Source organism: Alnus glutinosa, chromosome 6 (assembly GCF_958979055.1).
Source record: "Alnus glutinosa chromosome 6, dhAlnGlut1.1, whole genome shotgun sequence".
NCBI classification, from domain to species: Eukaryota; Viridiplantae; Streptophyta; class Magnoliopsida; order Fagales; family Betulaceae; genus Alnus; species Alnus glutinosa.
Genome location: NC_084891.1, coordinates 21,409,736 through 21,434,818, shown reverse-complemented (window position 1 = coordinate 21,434,818; position 25,083 = coordinate 21,409,736). Strand labels below are relative to the sequence as shown.

The 25,083-nt window shown below is 34.3% G+C and overlaps 1 protein-coding gene across 2 annotated transcripts; it reads right to left on the bottom strand.

Annotated features, from left to right (window-relative positions):
- Positions 1-628: 628 nt before the first annotated feature.
- Positions 629-8,712, bottom strand: LOC133871343 (glutamate receptor 2.8-like). 2 transcript variants are annotated; one of them, XM_062308772.1, is made up of 6 exons: positions 8,424-8,712; positions 6,288-6,854; positions 5,251-6,005; positions 2,836-3,148; positions 2,137-2,546; positions 629-1,103 (listed from the first exon to the last, which is right to left on the bottom strand). In XM_062308772.1, exons 1-6 carry the CDS (start codon positions 8,662-8,664, stop codon positions 711-713), a joined length of 2,679 nt encoding a protein of 892 aa, XP_062164756.1. In that variant the 5' UTR covers positions 8,665-8,712; the 3' UTR covers positions 629-710. The 2 variants fall into 2 exon arrangements, with proteins under 2 accessions (XP_062164756.1, XP_062164758.1); XM_062308774.1 differs by having other exon boundaries at positions 775-1,042.
- Positions 8,713-25,083: the final 16,371 nt, after the last annotated feature.

Below are 25,083 nucleotides of genomic sequence, written 5' to 3'. Positions count from 1 at the left end.
TCACGGGTTTACCACCTGATCGTGATGTTGAGTTCTCTGTCGGCTTAGTACCGGGGACTCAGCCTATCCATAAGGCACTCTACCGTATGGCACCGACTGAGTTAAGGGAATTGAAGGAGCAACTTCAGGAGTTACTAGAATGGGGCTTCATTTGCCCAAGTGTATCACCGTGGGAAGCACCGATGCTATTTGTGAAGAAGAAGGATGGGTCTATGCAGATGTGAATAGATTACCGTGAGCTGAACAGGGTCACTATCAAGAACAAGTATCCCTTGCCTAGGATCGACGTCCTGTTCGATCAACTCAATGGAGCTTCTGTATTTTTGAAGATAGATCTTCTTTTAGGGTACCATCAGCTGAGAGTGCGAGAAGAGGACATTCCAAAGACTGCTATCCAAACAAGGTATGGGCACTATAAGTTTTTAGTGATGCCTTTTGCACTGTTTTAATTTTTGTTGAGTCTGTTGTTGGGGAGCCCACTCCATTTTCATTTTTAGGATTATCCACCCTTTCTATTCGGATCAAGAATGGGAATGATCCTCCCCAATAACCCTTTCGTTATTCAATTTAAAGAAAAAAAAAAGAAAAAAAGCTTCGATCAATGCTAATTAAATAATATATAGACATATCTATTCATTTCCATCTAAAATAGAAAAGGTCAGCCGTTAGAGCTACAATATATTGAATATTGAAGTATATTAAATTGCATTTCAATGAGTGATATTTATAGAGGGATGAATACCAGGACTTGCTAAGGGGGATCTTTGTGGCCTGTCAAAATGTTTTGCCATTTCAAGCAATTTAGACCAAAAGGAGCTATCATCAGTATTGCTGGCGTTCAAAGCAGGCCAATGTAAGTGAAGGAACTTAAACAAATAAACCAAGAGTGAGGACGTGGAAGCGACTACTGTGATGATGAATAGGCCCCCAAAGCTGTACAAATCAAGACTAGAGCTTTGTGAAGAGATTGTTGCACTTTGATCTTCACAAGTAGTACTCGAAAAGTACTTCTCCTCAATCCGTCCAAACTTGTCTTTATCTTCTGTGACATTCAAGATTGCCCTAGAAATGTAAGGAAGTAAAGGAGATCCTTGTGGGAAGGCCTGAACAAACATAGGGGAAATAAAAGACAATAGCATTTGAAAGAAATATAGAATAATTGACTATGATCATAAGAATTAATACTATATCTTTGTTTCCAGTTTGCTGTATATGATCTGATCATAATAGTATAATTTGATCACTACACTCATGGCATTAGTGATTGTTAGTATAGAAATCTAATACCGCAAAAATGCTCGATCCCCACCGATTCTGAATACGTTTGCTTGAAAATTTTATTTACTCGCCCTACCAGTTCTGATCAAAGGGTTACGGCAAATAGTTCTCCAAGATACAATGGAGCCTAAAAAACTTTTATTGTTTGACTGTGTTTTGCACAAAACAAAATCAAACAAGAACACCTTTAAAGTATTTATATATTGTAGCAATGAGATTAGTACTTTGTTTCTACAGAAAAACATATATGCAGAACATAATAAAACCGAAGTTTAAACAATGTAGAAAGATTTTGAGAGAGATAGAAAAACAAAAGATTTTTGTGCTTAAATTGGTATGAAGTTGGCTATTTATAGTGAACAATTTAGAAGCTTTAATGTTTGTTCATTAACATGTATATATTTACAAAATTAATATAAAATAACCGTTAGATCAAACTTAATTTAAACTCATAGTTGACTTTACTAATGATCAGTAAATCCAACAATTGTATCTACTTGATGCTTCTCATGATTGTACTATAGCATACACACAAGTACACAAACTCAAGTATTGCTTTAAATTAAGCACCAATTTGGTGTGAGTTAGCATAATAAATTATTTTACTATGTTCTCTTTTTTTCCATGCGAGACTACCATTTTCCAAGACTCTTTAAATGTTTTCATTATAAAATGTTTCCAAACCAAAAACATAGATATACATACATATAACATAATTTTATAATATTAATTTGAAAACTTTTTATCAGTGATTTGAAACTTAATATCTACTAAAAAATTTGTTTATTTTTTTTTATATGGCATTCTAAAAGTTTAACAGAAAAAGGTGGGAGAGAAAGATCACAAAGAGAGACTCACAAAGCCAAATCCATCCGTTTTGTAGGTTGGTCCAACCATTGTGTACTTAGAGCAGTACTTTGCAAGAAAGAGTTTAATATAAGGGATTTCATCAAAAATCGCTGCAACCCCTCCGTTGTGGCTTCCATTTGACAGTGCTTCATTATACTCCTCAGGAGTATGATATGCCTTCAACTTGGTCTCATCGAAATTCAACTGTTTTGTTAGAAGCCCTTTAACAAAGGAATCCTTTTGATATCCAACAAAATACCCATTATTTTTTATCTCTTTTACATCAATAAATGCCGGCTGCAATCTCTGTACTGTTAACATTGAGGTTAAGCTTGCTGTATAACTTTGTGTCAGGATGAGTACCACGAAAATCCATATGATCATCACAAACTTTGACCAATTGTTTACCACTTTCTCCCCTGGTAACCATTAAAATGTACAATATAATTTAATATACACATCCACTAATTAATTAACCTTATATATCATGGTTTTTGCTTAGAGGAATCCTATATAGTAGATTGGAAAATCAGCTTTAGATTTGTTTTTTTAAAAGTCAATTACGAATCTAAAAGCTGATTTTCACTATCATGTCATCTCAATTGTATGACAATCGTATAGCCGTCTACTAAATAGCGTTACTCTATTATTGATTATCATGAAATTGAATAAAAAAGAAAACCGTTAATAGTGTTGAAGAAAGTTTACTGTGAGCAAAGACTAGTGTTGAGAAGGAGAACCAGAATATGGTGCCGAGTTGTTGCTCTGGGGGGCCTCTAAAATCACTGTTTATACGGTGTTCAAGAACCCATATCACTAAACCTGTAGAGATGAATGTTGCAAAGGTTGCTAACCACAAATCCAAGCTTAATGGCTTTAAGAAAATCCAAAAGTTGTTCCTCTCATTATCTTTCACTAAAACCACCATTGATACGCCTGATTCTGAATAAGGCAAAGTAAAATCAACATATGTGGAGCGATTAGCCACAATTGTTGTGTCTCCAATGACCGCATCATACTTCTGCATTTTGAGAGGGGGGGTGGTCATCAATTTCTGAACTTTGAAGAAAAGTAAAGTATTTAACTAGTAATTGTTTAGTACTCTAGAATGCTCCTCCTCTCTGCAGTAAAAATGGTGTAATAAGAATAGAAACATAAAACATAAAATTAAGTGCTCCTAAGTTGTGTTATTGAATCGTTTTTCTTATGAAATTATTTGCATTCAGCCACCAATTCTGACGAATTGGTATGCACTGGGTTACAGCAAATACTTCCTTAGAACACAATGGAGCCTTTAAAAACCTCTATAATTTACCTGTATTTTGCACAAAATGAAACTAAGCTACATTACAAGAAATTTGCTTATTAGCGTCGACTCTTAGTGGACTCTAAAAGTCAAAAAGTCGACTCTAATGAGTATTAGTGTCGACTTTTGGACGCTAAAAAGTCGACGCTAAAAGCCCGAAGCTAATGATCACTAATCATTAGCGTCGATCGAAGGGTCAACCCTGATGATAAACTATTATCGTCGACCAATGTCGGCACTAATGCTATATTTGGTCAATGCTAAAACGTGTAATACATATATCATAAGTCGACGCTGATAGGTATACTATTAGCGTCGACACCTTGGTTGACGCTAATAGTCTATCATCAGCGTCGACTTGTGTGGACGCTGATACCCTAAAAATATTTAAAATTAAAAATAAATTAATAGACTATTAGTGTTGACCTAGTCGATGATAATACCTTAAAAATTAAAAAAAAAATTAAAAAAAAAATAAAAATAAAAATAAAAATTAATAATAATAGGGTATTAGCTTCGACCTTAAAAATAAAATAAAAAATAATAATAATAGGCTATCTTGTTGACGCTAATACTCTAAAAAATTTTTAAAAAATAAAATTAATTAGGGCATTAGCGTCGACCAAGTCGACGCTAATACCATAAAAATTAAAAAAAATAATAAAAAATAATACGCCATTAGGACCCATTAGTGGAGCTATGCCCACAATTATGATTTTCAGCATTGACCCCAATGTCGACGTTGATAGTTATTTATTAGCGTCGACGAAAGTGGACGCTAATACTGAAATGTCGTTGCTATTTCTCAACCCGCGCGAGGCAAAATTTCCCACCAAGTTATTAGCAACGACAAATTAGCATTGACACCAAAGTTGACGCTAATAGTGCGTTTTTTTAGACAATTAGCGTCGACTAATGGGTCGACGCTAATAGTCAACTATCAGTGTCGACTTTTAGTCGATACTGATATTGTCGCCCCTAATGGGCGAATTTCTTGTAGTGAAGCTAGAACACCCTTTGAGTTTCTATTCTAGTACGAAAGAGACTCGAATTTTAAAATTACAGAGAGTTTTAAGAGAGACAAAAAAAGAGAGTTTTTAAAAAAAAAAAACAATAATTTTAACTGATATGCAATGGACTCTTAAGTGTTAAATCAACAGTTTTAATGTTTGTTCACTAATGGATATGTAATTTCGCAATAACAATAAATAATAGCTAATTTAACAGTCATTAAAATTTGGCCATCATATATATATATATATATATATATATTAATATACACTTAATTTTTACCGTTTGAATAAAATTATAATTAACAACTGTTAAATTATAATCGTAAAATCGTAATTGTTACCAATGATCACTTAATCTAATATTTTTAGATCAAACTTAATTGACTTTACAGTTGACTTTATTAACGGTCAAGTAAGTTCAACTATTGGATCTATTAGATCAAACCGGCCACTAGATCTTATTACGACCATGACCATCTAAAATTAATGTTATTGATTTGATACACACAAATGCATACATCTAATCATTGCTTACTTTAAAGCAATATGGCTTGATGTAAGTTGAGAGTTATAAATGCCAATTTTAATATCTTTTTTTCTTAGCAAATGGGTCTCAATATTCATGTGAGAAATGGAAGTATTACTCTCGGCGACCGTATTTGTTAGTTTTTATATATGTGGGCTAAATTCGATGCATATATACCTGAAGTTTTTCTCCGGAAGGAAGTACTGCATGAATGATTTTTCCTAATTAACATAATATATATATATATATTGGAAAAGAAGAAGAAGAAGCATATATACCTGAAGTTTAATTTGGTAAAGAAGCTCATCGTAGCTCCCATTACTCGTCCTATTCTCATTCATGAAGGGAATAAACTCATAAGGAAGGGGGAATGGTAATGCATCCAGCACAGCAAGGAACACGTCATGGGAGAACCCTGATATGCTAGGCTTATTAGTAAGAGGATTCAGCCAATCCACTTTCAGAAATTCAACAAAACCTTGTCTTATTGGAACCCCAATCCTCAACTTTGTCGGTTGGTCTGTCGTGTCTCCTGGCCAGATAGGCTGCTTAAGTAATTTGTCCTTTGAAATTGAGCCTGCTACTTCACCAGTACTATCCACCAATGCTTGTGAAAGCCCTCTCTTTCGTGTCCAGAACCCAATAATTCTCTCGCTTTTTCCTACGATATTGATTATTTCAAAGGCTGAAGGTTCCAACTGCCCTTTAGCCAAATGAAAATTCCCGCTAAGGCCTTGAAATTTTGTAGCTCGAATTGTATTACGAAGCGTTCGACCCGTTTCAGAAATGCCTAAAGCTGCAAGATCAACGTTACTTTGGGAAGAATTTTGCTTAAAGAACCTAGAATGGACAATGCCAGCCTTCTCCACTGCCATAGCCAAAGCCCAAATTGTATCATATGCCCATAATCCAAACAGGTTTACTCCATTACGCTCACTGATTGGTTTGCTTGAGGTTAAATTTCTTTTCAATCTTCTTTTGAAATCTTCTAGTTTTTTTGACGTGGTTATGTGTGGCCGTAGTCCCAATACACCTGTTAGAATATAAATTAAATGGTTAAATTAACTATTTGAAAAAACTTCCCTTACCAATTTTTGATCTTTCATCACTTTTCCAATCATTCTCATAAACTTTAAAAAGTGTTAATTATTTTTAAAATAGTATAATTAAAAGATGAATACACTAAATTGACATTTTTAAAAGTTTAAGGGTATAATTGCAAAAGTGATGAAAGATCAGAAATAATAAATGAAGTTTTCTCTAACTATTTTTTTATAAATTTAAGCTTTTGAGATAAATGGTGATTTAACGACACCTTCCATTGAGTACATGACCTTTGAGGGCATTGGATCTAGCAAAGCTGATAACCCTGCCGTGAAGATCCATGCATACCCTTCCTTCATCATTCCTGCCTTGTTTGCAAGTACAAAGAGCTTGGAGCCAAGTGAAGCAGCCATGTGTACAATGAATATCCTTGTATGATATTGTTCCTTTAACTTGTTAAGCTCCGTACTGATTTGCGTATTGTTAGAAGATGGAGGAATGACACTTCTGTACGGCACGCGAACGTCAATCTTTTGGAAAGCGTCAAGCAAATATGGAATTAAACCATTTCCGTAATCTGTGTCTGCATAAATCGGTATAATTTCCCGCCAACCATAAGCCTCTACAATTGCTGATATGGCTGTCACCTGTGCCGAGTCATCTTGTGCTGTGCGAATGAAAAACGGGTTTTGGGCTGGAGAAAGAGAGGGGCTTGTGGCTGAGAAGGAAATGATGGGAATCTGAGCTTTTTCGCCGAGTTGAATGACAAACTTTGCTTGTGCTGACGTTTGAGGTCCCATGATGGCCTGAACTTCTTCATTCTTGATTAAATCCAGTGCTGGAGATAGAAATTTTACTGGAGATGGTCAATAACAATAATAACAACAGAAACAATGTGGTATATGATATTGTCGGAGCAAACTAGAAGCTAGATTATCCACTGTTATTAAAGATGGGAAAACTGGAACTGGATTATATATATTCTAATATTCGGTTAAAATTGGGGATCGGAGAAGGATAAGCTGAATTGGGTGGTTTCGAAGTCTGGAATTTATTCTAGTTCAGAAATTTGGAATTCAACTGATCTGGTTTCCTCTAGCTATTCCAAAGCATGCCTTTAGAATATATTGTAAGTACCAGGGTATTGACAAGGGGATCCTGGTGTAGTTTTCCTTTTGTTCGTTGGTCTTTCTGAAATTTGTTGATATTACAGATAGAAATGTAAAGAGTCAGTATAGCTTGGGGAATAATGAAGTCAAAGAGACAAAAAGATAAAAGAGAAGAAAACAAAGGATAAGCATAATTTTCATCCAAAAAAAAGGATAAGCATAACGACCATGTAGAATGATATTAATTACCTCGTATTCATCATGGAAAATTAAAAGTATGCTTAACCTTGACCAGAAGCATATTTTAGAGAGTTTTTTTTCTAATTCAGTGATGTAAACATTGTAGGCCGGGGTGTACAAGCGGACAGTTATTAATCAATTACTGCATAATTGCTTTAGTAGGTTATTCAAAAAAATTGTTAACCGCCAATGATGAGGCGGTTAAAGGCTTTAGGAGTAGATGAAGGTAGTTAATAACTGCTAACTGTCTCTACCCCTTATATATACATACCAGACGATGTCGTTTTGGTGAGTTTAATTTTATTGATCTTTATTCATCAAAATAATAATAATGATATTTCTGAGCTTTGTTACATTTTGAAATGTTCTAATTATTTTTAAAAAAATGCTCAAAATCATCTAAAAGAAGCCCTAAAGTGAGGATCAAGGAAGGTCCAAAATACTAAAATTGGCTCAAAATGCCTCTTTCTAAAATGTGGTTATGTGGTATGGTTCTGAGCTTCAATAACCGGTGACCGGCGGTTATTTTAAAATTGTTAATTGCCTAAGGCGGAACGGTTGCTATTACGAAAATTCAATAACCATGTAAGGCAGTTGCAGTTGGAAGTTAAAGGTCATAACCGTTAACTGCAACTACTTGTACAGTACTCCGAATAGACAACACTATCCTTATATATTTTTTTTTCTTTGGATGAATGACTTATTTTCATTGATCACAACAACAAAGAATACAACCTCACTTCAAACAACACAGCTAGAACACCAGCAGAAACACTATCCTTGTATTACTTGAAGAAAAAGACAAGCTAAATAAAATAGAATTGTAAGAGAGAAGCTTCTATGAAAACACTACAATAAAATGATTTATTTATAGTTGAGTGAGACCAAAAATAGAAAGGAAATACAATAATTACATAGTCACAAAATATTCCTAGCATGTTAACAATAGCTAATTAATATAGTAGCAAATATTATGATAGCCTGTGGAGAATATTAACAATTACTATTTAAGACTCCTTTTCCTTGCTTTTTGGTTGAATTTTAACGTACGAATATACCTGCAGATGCTGCAGAAACGACATCATCCCCAGAATCCCTCCTCAAAAGATCGAGTCGTGTATTATAGTTATGATTCTCTTGATAAAAATCTGAGAGCGCCATGGACATACAACGCTCTGCCATTCTTCCCACCGGAGAGTTCAAATCAAGAACGACGCCCACTGATATGACATCCTTTGCCATGGCCATCCTGAGGGTGAGCAAGATCAGAAAGGAGAGGAGCCGTTTCTGGTTTGCCATTGTTAAGCTAGCTAAAGCTTGCTAGAGGACAAGGTTGTTTAATCGATGCCGTAATAATGGGCAATGCAGCTTAATAACAGAAGGCTTCTCGGTCGTACCCTAAAGACTTTGAAGTCTTCGCTATAAAACAAACAGCTGAGCATTGACTGACATTGCTGCATTAATTTCCAAATAATGGACTTCAAAATAGATATGAGATTGCAGATATGAGCGGCACTGATTGATTTACTTCCTTGTCTAAGTTGATTATATTTCTTTGTATATGTTGATTTTATTCTGTAATATTTGTCGTTAATTTTATAAATGTATTTCCTATTTTAACTAGCCTTATTAAACCATAAATAGGTCCTTCTTGTTAATTTACAGTGACAACACACAAAAATATAGTATTCAGTTCAAGTTTCCATTCTCTAAATATTTTCATATGGTATTAAAGAGATTTGTTTTTTTTCGAATGAGTACTACTTTCGGTCAAACACGTTTAATTGTAAAATTCTAATGGATTAGATGCATTAATTCGGGTATATATGATGGTACCCAATTTTATCCTTGGCTTTGAATTCAAATTTAAAAGTTATAAGAAATTTGTGCTTAAGATCTTTTGAGCATTAGTCACACTTAATGCACCTAAATCATATATAAGAAAAATGCTCAAATTACAACAATTACATTATAAGTGCACACAACACCAAAGTATATTAGAAAAGACTCGCATGTATAGACCCCACTCTAATATGTCTTAATATTGTATACTTATAATGCACTTATCGTGCATGTATATCTCCCCACATATAATTGTGCAAGATGACTTAATTTTCATCTCCAGAATGATAAATGCTCACAGTCAAGCTCCAGGGGTACGTACTATTCTTTACGCGGTAATGGGTTGACTAATCTTCCTGCCTCCAAGTTCTTAGAGTAGGTACCATTAGTCATTTCCTAGCATCTCTCTCCTCAATTCTTATCACGCATGGGTCCTACATGTAGAAAGGGTAAAATGTATCTGCAGCTTTACTGTGGGTTCCACCTGGACAATTTATTTTTAAAATTAAATAATAGTTTAAAATATTTTTTTTATAATAATTAAATATTATTTCAATTATTATTCAACACTATTTTTCATATCACTAATTATTATACACGATTTTTCATACCTTTAATCATTTCTTACTATTAAAATACACTAATTTTCAATTTCAAAAATTCAATACCAAAACATAATTTCAAAAAAAATTTTAATTTTACTCATCAGCCAAACACATTTTTTTTTTTTCAAAATTCGTAAAAAAAATAAAAAATCAATTCTAATTTTAAAAATCCAAAACCCAAGGCCATTAAGCTGACCATATGTGGAAGCCGGCAAGATTGGCCCTGAGTTGGTAGCAATAGACGTGAGAAAGAGGGATGGAGAAATGAATTAGGGTCTATGGAAGATCAGTGGCGTTGTTGAGTCGTGTACCCAGGTCCCACAAGTCATTGTCTGCTTCGGCTCTATCAGGCAAAATTAATGGTCCATGGAAGATCAGTGGCGTTGTTTGGCAAGATCATTTAATTGTCTGATTCGAAATGATAATGGGTCCATTTGGAGTCAGTGGCTAATGCTAGCTATCGAGTGTCAGATTTATAATGGCCCGCTAAAAAAGCACGAAGCCGTGGCATTATCCATAACGCCAGGATCCAAGTTTCATAAAATTTTCCCCAAGTTAATCCTCGAACTATCATCTTCTTTGAGCCCGGCCAGCTCAAATGGTAAACATTTTTTAGTATTAATTTTATTTGAATAGTAATAAAATGTGGTTCTTGTGATTTAAAGTAAAAAAAAGATTTGTAATTTTTTTTTGTATGAAAAAGTGAAAAAAAAAAAAAATTGTTTCGTAGTTGTTTTTATTTATTTATTTAAATAGTAATAAAAAATAATTAATGTGATATAAAATGTGAAAAAAAAAAAAAAAAAAAGTTATAATATTTTAAAGTTGATTCTTTTTCTTTTTTTTTTGGGGATAAGTGAAAAAAAAAAATAGAGGGAAGTGGAGTTGTTTATCAAACCGTATATTAATAATGTATCTATAATATAATGAGTTGTTGAAAATTATTTTATGAAAATTTAAGTTTATCTTAAATTTGAATATTTCAAACTTTTCCCCTATTTCTTTTATTACTCTTTGTCCCACATCGAAAAGTTACGAGTATTTTGTGTGCTTTATAAGCATTTATCACACTTTTATACTAGATAACATTTGTGAGTATATATGTGCTAGTTGTGCTAGTTGTGTCACCTAGTGCGAAGCACTGGTCATCACTCGCGTGTCGCTTTAGACGCACTTAGTACTTCGCATTGTCACATACGATATTATTAATTACTTAATAATTTTTCTGATATGTACAACTGTTTTTCTAACAGTAATATTTTTAAATACTTAACTCTTTTTCTAAACTGTCAGAAACTATATTATCTAGCTGCTTTTTCAACAGTCAAAAACTATGTTTTTAATAATCAGAAACTGTATTAAAACTGTTATAAACTGTTTCTAAAATTTAGATAAAAACGATATTTTCAGCATATTTTTTGTATCTTTTTTCTTCTCTTATTTTAATCTTCTCCGCTGTTACAAAATTTTGAAATTCAGAGTAATGTTCAGGATTTACAATTTGCACACTACATTCAGACAGTATTGTATCCTGAAGACAAGATTGTTATATTCCCTTTTGCAAAATTTATTGTTTAGTGAGAGGCAATATTTGTCTAAGAGACCGATTAACATTCGCCTTACTATTTAGTGTTCTTTCAATACAATTTTTATTTTCTTCTTTCTTCAATTTTCTGTAGTTCCACGTATTTATTTTTCAACATAAGTGATATGATAAAGCACATGTACAAATAATAGTATAATATAACCCACATGTGGGGCGAGAAAGTGACCAAGTAGCCCACCTTTTAGCTAAGCATGCAGTTTACACAGCATCTCACGCAAACCTGGTTGGAGTCCTATCCCCAATTTCTTTCTGAGCTTAGTTGTACTAAACAAAGTTCTTCCAGTTAATCTAATATAGCACTAGCAACTAGGGCTGGCAAAACGAGTATCCGACACGACCTGTTAAGACCCGCGACCCGTTTAAGCTAGACCTAAACATGACCCGTTTATGTTAACGAGTCGGGGCTCCAGACACGACACGAACCGATAATTTCACGGGTCACTCAACACGACTCGTGAAACCCGTTTAACATAGTGGGTCGAATCGGGTCGTCACGATCCGTTTAGATTAAAAGTGCTTTTTTTAAAATAATAATAATAATATTCTCCCTACAACTCTAGAAACTCAAATTTCTACTACTAATCCGTCATTTCTCCAAGACTAAAATTCACGTAGCATTTCTCATAAATTAAATTAAAATTGAGACCCAAAGAATTTATAATAATTAGGTAAATCGAACATAAGCAAACTCTTTGAAGAGATTTAAAAAAGAAAAAAGGAAAAAGAATGAAAGTAAAATTTAGATCCTAGGTTAGAAAAGAATACCTGAAAGCTAAAGCTATACGATTCATCAATCTCTCCCGCCATTATCAGCCAACATTAAGCACCAAACACTCCCTAACCACCACTCATCAAAATAACAACTCGTCAATAAATCTTATCAAGCTTCATTTACATATTCAAACTACTACAAATTTCAAGAAGTAATACTATAACTAACCAGTAGAAAGGAGAGAGAGAGAGAGAGAGAGAGAGAGAGAGAGAGAGAGATTATAGTGGAATACGTTAAACATGCATTTTTAGGCATCAAACTTCAAATCTACGAATAAAACAATTTGTTGTAATAAATGGAGGCAAAGCTTGCGATCCAATGAATCCAGAAGGAATCTTGAGCAAGCGTGTTTTAGAGTGAAAGCACAGTAGTCTGTCCTTGTTGCTCTTTATGAAAGCAGTGAGATCTTAACGAGAGGCTTTTATCTCACTCTCACTCGATCTACTTTTACTACTCCAAACCAGTTTTACAAATCTTGACCCGTTTGATCGGATGTGACTTCGGCGGAAGAGAGAGAGAGAGAGAAAGAAAGCGGCAGAGAGACGGGGAGAGCAGAGATGTCGGCAGTCGCTGGTCGGCACGGAGCGAAGACTTCAGAGAGCAAAGACTAAAGAGACTGAGAGAGAAAGCGTTGAGCGGGTCCAGTTTCCGATTAGGCCTCGCGGGAGGAAGAAGAAGGGGCGGCGACGCGGAGCTGAAGAAGAAGAAAATGGAAGAAGAACAGAAAGGCGGCAGCGCGGCGCGGTGAGGCGAGGCTGAAGGAAAAACCAAAAAAGAAACATGTTACTGAAGTTAGGGTTTTCACTTTTCACTTTTCAGGTTTTGTCATTTGTGACCTTGCGTTTTGATTTATGCTAAAAGTAAAACAGATCATTCCCGAATCCTGAATCCCAATTTCCCATCCCCTTTTTTTTTCTTTTTTTTAAAAAAAGGAGTTAAATGTCAATCGTGTCTGGCGAGTGACCCGCGACCCGACCTGCCAGACCAGGATAAACGGGTCGACCCGTTTATGACTCAAACCCGTTTAAGGTAGACTCAAACCCCCTAATTTCGTGTCGTGTTCGTGTCGGGTCGTGTCAAAATTGCCAGCGTGCACCTACATTGACACAACCAGAAAGCATTACATAACATTGGAGTGGATACTATATGTTTCTACTTAACTTTAATTGCCTACTAATAGATTAATCAATTTAAGTGTGTCAAAGATCTTCAATCGAGACATTGGCACGAAGGGAAACAAAAGAAAAGAGATCGAAAATAGAGGATGATTTTCAAATAATTGTAAAGTTGTTTAATCACTTTGATGGGTTGCACAAACCATACCAAACATTCACTGCAATTCTCATATCAACTTGTTTTTTCTAGCTTTTCGCATCTAACTCACAAACTGCTTCTTTATTTCACTACAAAAAATTAACCTATTTGAGTCATTTTTGCTTGGAATTGTTTTAAGAAAACGACCCTAAGTGGAGTCTTTTTAAAAAAAATTTTAAAAAAAAAGGACTCCATTTATAATTATTTTTATTTTTAACCGGTTTCCTAAAACCCTACCGGTTATCCGGTTGCGGCTATATCCAGTTTTCCGCATACTATATATATAGCACTAAATTAACCAAAATTGCTGAATTTTTGTAGTGCTTCCATAAAATTCCAGCAAATTAATACAATGTCTAATTTTCAGCTTAAAGATCCATCGGACGGATCTTTGTGTTTTTTTAGGGGGGTTTTGGATTGTGTTTGTTTTGGGTTTGGAATTAATGTTTGATGGGTAGTGCGAGAGCATGGGTGCGGTGGAGAAGAAGCTGATGGAGATGGAGATCACATACGTGTAGGCGATGGTAGAGGAAGGCAATGTTGAACTTTCTGGAATCCTATTCGGTGAGGACCTCAGGGGCATGATTGGAGATACTGACGTAGGAATAGAGGGGCCGTTGGTGAGGCCTGATTCTTCGATGGATTTTCGGTAGAACCAGAGCTAATTTACGGTGGATGTGTTTGCTAGTTAGAAGAAGCTCTGATCGCTGGACAAAAGAAATAAGAAATTATATTAAAAAAATAATTATAATTATAATTATTAAAAAAAAAAACAAACAAACAAACAAATTCTAGATGGTTTGGGCCAAACCGTGTGGAATTGCGGACGGTTTGACCCAAACCGTCTGTAACCCGGGTTAGCGACCCATTGTCCTGGACTGTTTGAAACCGTCTAGAAAAAACAGTCTGGATCGTTTTCCATACGGTTTTTTCCAATTTCTAGATGGTTTCAAACCGTCCAGAATTCTTGATTTTTTTGTAGTGAACTATCAAGGTAGGAAAATCATACTAGGAAAAATCACATGTGCCACAAGCCCACAACAATTCATTAAGCATAGAAACAGTTAGAGAACAACCAACCGATCGACTTTAGATTAGCCATCAAACATTAATCTATGTAACATGTTTGTGTGCGCCAATTCATAACTGTAACCGCACAAAACCTAACTAAACTCCTAATTCACTCAAAACCCAAAAGGCCCAGATCGAGATTCAACACAAACCAACAAAAACTCTTGACAAAAATACTCCACAAATGAGGTATTCAACCCCCAAATTCAAACCCTAATTCGAAATCCACCGCATTCACTCACAGATAAAAATATGCATACATGATAGAGGATGAGAGAGAGAGAGCACGCGAAGAAAAACACCCCAAAGGGTTTGTGGGAGGTGAGTTAGTGGTGTCGAGATTAGGCGACAGCAATGTCGAGCTGAGGGCAATGACGGCGTCCTGGATGAGAGAGAAAGCTAGAGTGTGAGAAAGCTATAATATCAAAAGAGAATAGAAAATAAGAGATACTATCAAATTAGATTTGATTGCATTCAAATCTGATTACCAAAAGGTATGAGATAATTACAATCAAATATTGAAATAAATTACAATCAGATTTGAATACAACGAAATCCGATCATATACTCTAACACCCCCACAAACTCAAGGTGAAAGATTTTGGAAGCTTGAGTTTGTAAAGAAGGGCGTGACCCTTTTTTTTTTTTTTTTTTTTTTTTTTTTTTTTTTTTTTTTTTTTTTTTTTTTTTTTTTCGAGTTCTGGAGATGGCAATGGCTAGCGGTGGATGCCAGAGATAGTGGCATTCGGTGGTGGTAGCTAGAGATGATTGCGGTCGGTAACGGTAACCAGATATGAACTGGTCAAAACATAACCAACTATGTAGTGTTTGTTTATACTCGTTCTTACTAATCTTTTTTTTTTTTTTTTTTTTTTTTTGAAAAAAAAAAAAAAAGGAAAAGAAAAAGAGTCAATTCTGGATTGACTATCTTGCACAATGGAAAACAAAAGGGAGCCATTGCAGGATTTTGGAGGAGGGTTTTAAAATCTGTAAAATAAATATTTTAGGCTAGGTGTAGATTCAACATATTATCAGATTAGAAACATTTTAACTTGGAAAAAAAAAATTGGAAATATAAAATATAAACATCTTTTGCTGCTACTATCAAAGTTCAATTGGTAAATATAAAATAAACCATGTCATTACAAATCACTCCCTTAATTTCTAAATCCTAAAATTGACTCTTAAAGTTTTTCAATTGGATCTTTCTGTGTATTTTCCATCCAAATTAGTAAAAACCATTAGTGTCACATCAACATTTTGTTAACAATTAGGGAATAATCACTTTCTCATCTATTTTCCTTTGAATCAATACAGTTAAATAGGTGCTCATTCATCCTATTTTTGGTATATACAAATATCATGCCTAGTATCACGCTATAATCACAGCACGCTCATCTCCTTCCATATTAGCATACTTTTTATTTTAGAATATTTGCTTCCTATTCTAGCATATTTACATAGCTCACGCCAACACTCCCCCCCCAAGTTGATGCATATAGATCTCTCGTGCACAACTTGTCGAGTGAGTTGTAGAACTCCTTACTTGATACCGCCTTAGTGAGTATATCTGCTAGTTGATCTTTAGACTTCACAAATAAGAAGCAGATTATGTTTTCTTCCAAATCTTCCTTGTTGAAATGCCGATCCACTTCCACATGCTTTGTACGGTCATGTTGGACTGGATCGTGAGATTTCGCAATTGCAGATTTATTGTCACAGAAGAGCTCCATTTCTGAAGTAGGAGCAAACCCGAGTTCAGTAAGAAGTCTCTTGATCCACAGTAGTGTTTTTGTGACAAACCTAATATTTCAGGATCACCAAAGAAGCAAAAAAATAGCAGAATAGCAAATTACCACAACACAAACTCAAGCGACATCAAGATTTAAGTGGTTCGGCCTAACAAGCCTACATCCACTGGCAAAGACGATCCAAGAGAAATCCATTATAAAAAAGATGGAGTACAAAGTGCAATACAAAGAGAGTCACTCAAACCTAAAAGCCCCAATACATCCAAGTCTTACTCTCACACAAAAGAAAATTAATACACAAAAGAGAAAACCTTCTCAAATTCTCTAAGCCATAAATTATGACACTACAAATCGTGAGAAAAAAACAAGTGAGAATAACAAAATGGACTTATCTCTTTTAAAAGAGTGTTGCCAAAATCTTCTTCTTCTCTTCTTTTTCGCACACCACACACAAAGGGACCAAAAGAAGCTTCTCAGTTATTTTCAACATAAAAGGCTTTGGCCTTTTTATTTCACAAAGCTTCTCAAAGAAGCTATCTCCTAGCTTCTAGCTTCCAAAGGAAGAATTTCATAGCATCCATACACATGTATGGACAACAAGCAACAACAAATGAGCATGGGTTTGAAAAAGACAAGTGGGGCCCACGGTAAGACTTGATAAATCAAGTCACAAAAACACTACAAATCTCCACCTTGACTTAAATTTCATCAAGTCTTCAACACAAATCTCCTCATAAAGTCTCTTCCAACACCCCGAAGGGCAATCACAAATTACAAACAACAATCAATTCCAAGCACCTATTGAACTTGAGAATCAAAACACACTATGGTGCTAACGCTGCTAAGAGTCTGAAATGCGCATCATCCAAAGTACTCACAAACAAAAGGATTTTCTTCACACCACCCAAATCCTTCATTTCAAACTCATCACCCAAAAGAGATTTTAATCTCTTAACCTCAAACATGCTTTTAGCAGCAGTAAGTATGTCATCTGCATAGAGCAACAAACAAACAAAAGAACCATATGAAAATTGCCCACAATACACAAAACGCTTGTACCTCTGTCCCGGAGATTGTTCCAAGCTATACAACGATCTCCTCAACCCGACAGTCTTCGCGTCCTCTGGCGATTTCTCCAAATCCCATGTCTGATTCTTACAAAGAGACTCAATCTTCTCATTCATGGCAACAACCCAAAATGCAGACTTACTACTTGTGACGGCTTCTGAAAGAGTAGAATACTCCTGGACCACAATGTCCTTTGCCACACTAAGTGCACATGCTACTAAATCTGCAAAGCCATATCTCTGAGATAGCCTAATCTGCCTCTTCTGTCTACCAGCCGCAATACTGGTCTCTTGCTCTTCTTGTGGATCATCATCAAAATCGGAACCATGGTTGTCTAGAATGGGCTGAGCTTGAGTGCCATCTTGTACCCTCTGTGAATCTTCTACCTAAAGCTCCACCTACTTGCTAAAACCCAACCACATATGCCATAATTGAGTAGTGTCTGAAGAGACATCAACTGAACCTGCCACCGTACTACTCTGAAGAAAATAAAGGGCCATCAACCTCATTACCTTGCATCATAACCAATGGACATTTGCTAACTCGAATGACTCCACATTCACTGGAATACTTGTATCCAAGGGAGTCTAAAGTGCCCGAAGAATAAGATTTTTCTTCAAATCTGGTATATGTCTAACATTCTTCAAAGTCGTCACAATCCCATTATGCATCCTTATCTTGATTGTACCCATACTAACAATCTTGCAGGCAACATCGTTTCCCATCAAGACTGAACCACCATCGACTGACTCATAGATAGTAAACCAATTCCTTTTATGGGACATATGAAATGTACAAGCAATATCAAGGACCCACTGATCGCTAAAACAACCATCAAAACCGGTAACAGCAATGAAATATCCTGAATCCTTAGAATTTCCTTCGACAACACCAGCCACAGAAGAGGAACCACCTTCCTATTTATTTTTCAACTTCGGACACTCAGATTTATAATGTCCATATTTTTTGTGTGATGTTCAAGAAAATATTTAATGGGTTTATTAGGTTTAAATAAAAATAAGTCTATTTGGTGTGGTAAAATAAAACAAAAATGTTTTATTTTTATCCTATAGACTTGTAAATGGTAGCCAATAAAATAAAATGCAAGAGAATGTTGTTAAAGTCCAAAGAAAAAAAAAAGAATTAGAAAAGAGAAAATAATTAGAATTAGAAAATAAAAATAAAAATAAAATAGAGAAATAAAAAAGAAATAAAAAATGAAAAGAAATAGAAAAAAAAATGTGGGGCGATCTGCGCCCCACATGCGCCCCAAAACAGGGCATATCATTAAGTGAATGGCCAGTGGGAGATTTCTTATTTTCTCCAAAAAAAATTCGTGATCTAGGAAGATCCAATGGTCCGATCTTCGATTCGTCTTCGGAAATGTGATCGTTGTACTCGGATCAACGTTTTCGCCGATCGTTTTGAGGTAAAACACTAAACTTATGATTTTGTGATTTTGGGTTAAAATATTGAAATGTGAGTTTAATCTAACGTTTTGTTGATGTAATAGGTTACTTGAAACTTACTTGAAGCTACCCAAACCATGAGTTTTGGTTTGGTGAAATTTTGGTGAGTTTTTCTCAAACCCTAACTTTTGGGTATTTAATTTTAATTGTGTTTTTATGTGATTAACCCTTAGTAAATGCTATTGGGTTAATAATATTGTGTTTGGGGTAGTGTTTTATAAATTGTGGTTTAAAGTTTAGAAACCCTAATTTGATAGATTAAATTAATTTGGGATTTTTAAGTGTTTGAAACTTAGATTGTTAAATTATGTTAATAAATTAGTAATTATTGTAAAAAGATTAATGAACGTAATTTTAAGGTTAATGTTATTTTAAATACGGTATTATTTTATGTGTTTAGGTTAACAAAAATAACTTATAGATTAGTCAATATAATTTTAAAGCTAATATTATTGTAAAAGTGTTAGTGAAAATAATTTATGAGTTAGTGAAATTAATTGCGGGTAAGTAATTAATTAAAGGGATAATTGCACCGTTGGTCCCTGTGGTATGTCATAATTATTTTTCACTCCCTATGGTTTAAAAAGTGCATGGGAGGTCCCTGTGATATGCAATAATTACGTTTTACTCCCTGGGTCGATTTTCTGTCCACAATTTTGACAGAATCTGTTAGCCCTACACGTCAGCGCCACGTGTCGCCAATAAGATGGCGACACGTGTCCATCTTCATAAAAAATATAAATTTATTAATAAATAAATAAATAAATTTATTTAAAAAAAAAAACTGGCAGGCAAGGGGTGGCCTAGCCAACCCCTTGCCACCTTTTTTCTTTTTTTGTTTTGTTTATGTTTTTGTTTTTTTTTTTTTTGAATTTTAATTTTTTTAAAAAAAATAAGTATTTTTATTTATTTTTTAATAAATTTATATTATTTTATTAAGATGGACATGTCAGCGCCACGTGTTGCCAATAAGATGGCGACACGTGGCGCTGAAGTGGCATTTAACGGAATCTGTTAAAATTTTTAACGGAATTTGACTGTAGGGATCGATTTGTAATTATTGCATATCACAGGGACCTCCCATACACTTTTTAAACCATAAGGAGTGAAAAATAATTATAGCATACCACAAGGACCAACGGTGCAATTATCCCTTAATTAAATAGTGATTTTAATATCTAATCCTTAATAATTAATTTGGATTAGTATTGTTTGAGTTTTAGTTAGTATCTAAGTTTACGGGTACGTAATTGGGACCTTTAAAAATATTATGGGTTTTCCAACGGTTTAGCCTTGAGCAATTCAAGAACTAATTAGGGTGTTAATTATTTAAAGTACTAAATAGTGCAATGTATTATTCCACAGTGATACATTGCAAGGTAGTGTCTAGGAAACATAGTGCTCAAATCCGCGCAGCTAAGGTGAGTATTTTACTCACTGAGAAAATGTACTTTTATGTATTTAATAGATTTGCAAATGATATATGATTTTATTACCGAACCGACAATATATTGGCAATATGTTTTGAATGTGTTAAGCGGCTAATTATTGGAGCACAAACTCCTCTCCATGTTTTCTTAGCTTTTCCGCACTAGTAGTCAAAGTAGCATACTTAGTACATTGACCATCCCGACAGTCAATTAAGTAGTCATAACTTGCCTAGCACATTGATCATCCCAATAGCCAACTTGTACTTATTATTGTTTTTCACATAGACGGTATGCCCGTCCATTGGTCATCCCGACAACCAACTTGTCACTACAAAAATTCCTGTAATTCGCCGCGTGTCTACAGTAGCTGTTACTGTAGCCACGCGGCCAAATAGCCACATGTCTTCATGACAACGTGGCTATTTGTACATGGAAAACGAGGGGCCACGTGTATTTATTACACGTGTCCAAGTGGCCACGTGTAATAAATACACGTGGCCAAATGGACCCGTGTATTAATACACGTGTCCATTTGGCCACGTGTATTTTATACACGCGTCCATTTGGCCACGTGTATTTCAACTGTTTTTAATCAAATATATATTAATCAAAAAAAATGTAGTTAGGGAATTTGTACACTATGCATATAAATCATTGTATTTAGTTTTTTTCTTTGGAAAAAAAAAAAAAAAAAAGAAGAAAGAAGAAAAAAAAAAAAAACTTAAGATTTTTAACTATATACATGCATAATGAAGCGTACATATCATAATTTTAGATTTGTGCTATATATATATAATTAGGGTTTACGGCTATATATAGTATTGTCCCCCCAAAATAATATTTGTGTCTCCTTTTAACTTTTTTTTTTTTTAGTTTTGCCCCATCTTTTAACACAAAAAATCTAAAATACCCCATTCACTTAATTTTCTTCCATATTCTAGTTGGCTTCTAACTAGAAATTCAATTTGATTTAGAACTTTGAAGATGCAAAATAAAAAGTTAAATATATATATATATATATATATATATGATAAAAAATATATTTAAAATATACAATCCGGGATTTGGCCACGTGGCCAAAACTTGTGTAGGTAGGCGCACGGGACAATTCCCATGTACCCACCTGCCCATTACTTTGAAATATATATATATATATATATAAATTATATTCTCTCAGTGTTCTCTCTCTCTCTCTCTCTCTGTATCTCTCTCTCTATCTCTCCAAACTTCGGCCGGCCAGTAAGACAACAGTACCCTCTCCCTCTCTCTCTCTCTAATATCTCGCTCTCTCTCTCTCTCTCTCTCTCTCTCTCTCTCTCTCTCTCTCTCTCTCTCTTTGTATCTCTCTCTGTATCTCTCTCTCTCTCTCTCTCTCTCTCTCTCTCTCTCTGTGTGTCTCTCTATCTCTCCAAACTCCGGCCGGCCAGTACATCACCGGTTAGGGTTCAATAGTTGTGAAATGAATGTATGAACACTGTGGTAGCACAGTAAGCACCAAAGATATATGTCCATGTCCATTTGTCCAAATTAAAAAAGAATTTAACAAAAATAAGAAACAAGAAAAAAAAAAAAAAAAAAAAACTAAATTAGAAAGGAATTTAACAAAAAAAATTAATTAAATTAAAAAGAAATTGACAAATAAATTAATTAATTTAAAAAAAATTAAATTTCTAAAATTTTGCCACGTGTACATTGAAACACGTGGCCAATTGTACAATTCGCTATAATCGGATCTACCACGCACCGAACACGTGGCCATTTATACGTGCCTAATTGTTCGCCACGTGTACAGTGTTCGTACACATGGCGAAATGCAAGTGGCAAATTGCAGAAATTTTTGTAGTGTGTTATTAACCCTGCATCAAAATTATTAACAGTATGCAATATACCATTCCTATGCATATAATTAAATAAAACAGAAATCACAACATTACAGAAAACAACCACATATGATCCTCAATGAGTAAGAATACTCACAATTATTCTCCGCAGTCTCTTAGCTCTGAAACAAATTCATCCACACAATAATATGTATATCAATTATCTATCAAACAAATCATTGTTTATAGACCCTCATCTCTCTAGATTTATTATTATCCATCATTTCATTATGTTTAAGACGATCACTTATAACAATCTTAAAACCTTGGTTCATGATTTGATGACGAGGCTATATGACCAATACCACCAAATATGAACTTAAAGGATTAAAATGTATCATAAGGATAATAAGAGTAAATACGATCAACTCATGAAAGTCATGAAGACAATGAAATATAAAAGGAAATACAAATACGATCAACTCATGAAAGTCATGAGGACATGAAATGTAAAAGAAAATAAAAATACGATCAACCCATGAAAATCATGAGAACAATGAAATATAAAATATATATATATATATATATATATATATATATATATATATATATATATATATATATATATATATATATATATATATATATATATATATACGATCAACTCATGAAAGTCATGAGGACATTGAAATATAAAAGTAGTTTATATTACTTTTTATTTTAATTCTTTTTATCTCTTAAGCTTATTGGGTCTTTACACAACTCATAAAACAAGCAACATGGAAATTATATAAAATAAATTAAAGTCTTATTTAACAACTTACCAAAAAGTCCTATCTATTTGAATTCAGGATTTCTGTCCAAATGCGCTTACTCCGACCTACTTTTTGATGGTCAAACCTACTCCGATTGACGTAAACTTTTGAAGGTAGATAGAAGATTTTAAGACAAACACTTTCTCTTTTTGGTTCGACTCAATCCGAGTTCGTTATGACTCAATTCTGGTCAGTCAAAGTTTCTGATTTTCTTTCTAATTTTCTGGGTACTAGCCAAGCAAGAAGAGTAAAGAGGGGGAGCTGTTTTGGTTTCTGATCTTTGTTCTGTAAAGCTAGGCCATGGAAGAGCAAGGTAAGAGGTATATCTAGCTCCCCTAAGGATGCTGGACAGAAATATAAAAGGGAGAAACATAAAAGTTTCACTCAATCATCACCTAGGCCAAGTAGTGTAAAAAGGAAAGACTAGATTGTTTTTGCATGAAATTTTCACTCGTCATAAGGTAGAATGGAAGGCAAGGCTTGACTCATGTTTATATGAGTCTTAGAACATCAAGGAAATGAAAGAAATTCGTGCATAAGTGTTGGAGGGTTGCTGGAAAATTCAGATATCAAGGGAAGATTCCTATCACATGGATTATCAAGGCTTTCCATGCCTTTACACTTAAATAATCAAATTGCCAACCACATGGACTATGCTTTCACTAAAATTCCAGCACTAGTTGGTGGGTAATGATTTCAGTATATGGGAGGTTGTACTAGGTGTTGAATCTTCATATCTTTCACTATCCTATTTAATCATATCTAACTAGGATGATTTATTAAATGGCATTCTTAAAGCATAAAAATAGGTCTTTCATATGTTGAGTTGGGTGATGACTCATGTAGTAATCATGACTATAGGAAGATAACATGTGGTACGTGGGTTGGGTTTGTGGATAGCAATTGGAATGAGTTGGGTTGAGTTCAAAAATAGACCTATTACTGATCAATGTGAATATCCGTCCATAACAGGGGTAATATTTTTCATGGGTGTTTTCATGGCCTTAAAAATGTCCAAAAATTATGAAATTTTGAGGGTAGCTAGAGGACTTCAATACGAGCGTTTTTTCTTTTGAATCAACCAAAACGGAGTTCGTTTGACCATATTTCTGTTATTCCAAATTTTAAGGTCCGTTTATTGAATTGAAACTATAAACCTTTTTTTTTTTTTTAATCGATGAATATTTATTTTCATAAATAATCATATTTATTCTTTTGTCTTATTATTAGGTCTTAAATCTAATTTAAGACATTAAATCTTATGTCTTAAAATCTGGGGCGCTACACAAGTGAACCAAGGTTTTGATCCTAATTGAAACTTCTAATTTAAACATGAAGCTGTTAAAAACAAAATTACCAAGCCAATTATCAATCCATTTACCACAGCCAAAGTTACAACAATCACAATAGGAACAAAAATAAATGAACACACAATTTGGTGACTAAGTGGAAACTTTTTGAAGAATTAGTTAAAAGTAAAACAACCTCCAAAGGCATTCACTGTAGAAGACTTTTATTGTTATAGATAGTAATAAAAAATTATTAATGTGATATGTTGGTACAGTTTCCAGCATGGTGACGTATCGCCTGATCCTTCGCCTTGTTCTTCCTGCTCTGCAAAATAACAAACAACTACGTCGGGGGATGCCGACAATCTTGCTTTGATGCCTAAGTCAGTAGGCAATCCCAGGGAGTATTCAGTATAAGTTAGATAATTCAGTCTTGAGTTATACCTGGTGTAAATGATTATTTATAGGCTAAGAGGTAGCAGCAAACTTGACAGCTTGATCTAATATCAGTTAGGGTTTCACTTGTGGGTTGACTATGGGCCTGGAAGCCCACAACCTTTTTGGGTGGGTTTTCTCCCCAACATAATATAAAACCTGAAAAAATAAAATTAGAATGTTTTGAAGTTAATTATTTAATTTGGAGAAATGAAAAAAATGAAGGGGAGTGGAGTTGTTTATCAAACGGTACATTAATGTATTTGTAATATAATGAGTGGCGTGATAAAGCACATGTACAAATAACAATATAATATAACCCACATTAAATATAAAGCGTGTAAATTAATGATAGTATCACAATTAGCACCTAATGCGAACAAAATATAACACTTACATTGTGACGTCCCACATCGCTTGGGAATGAGAAT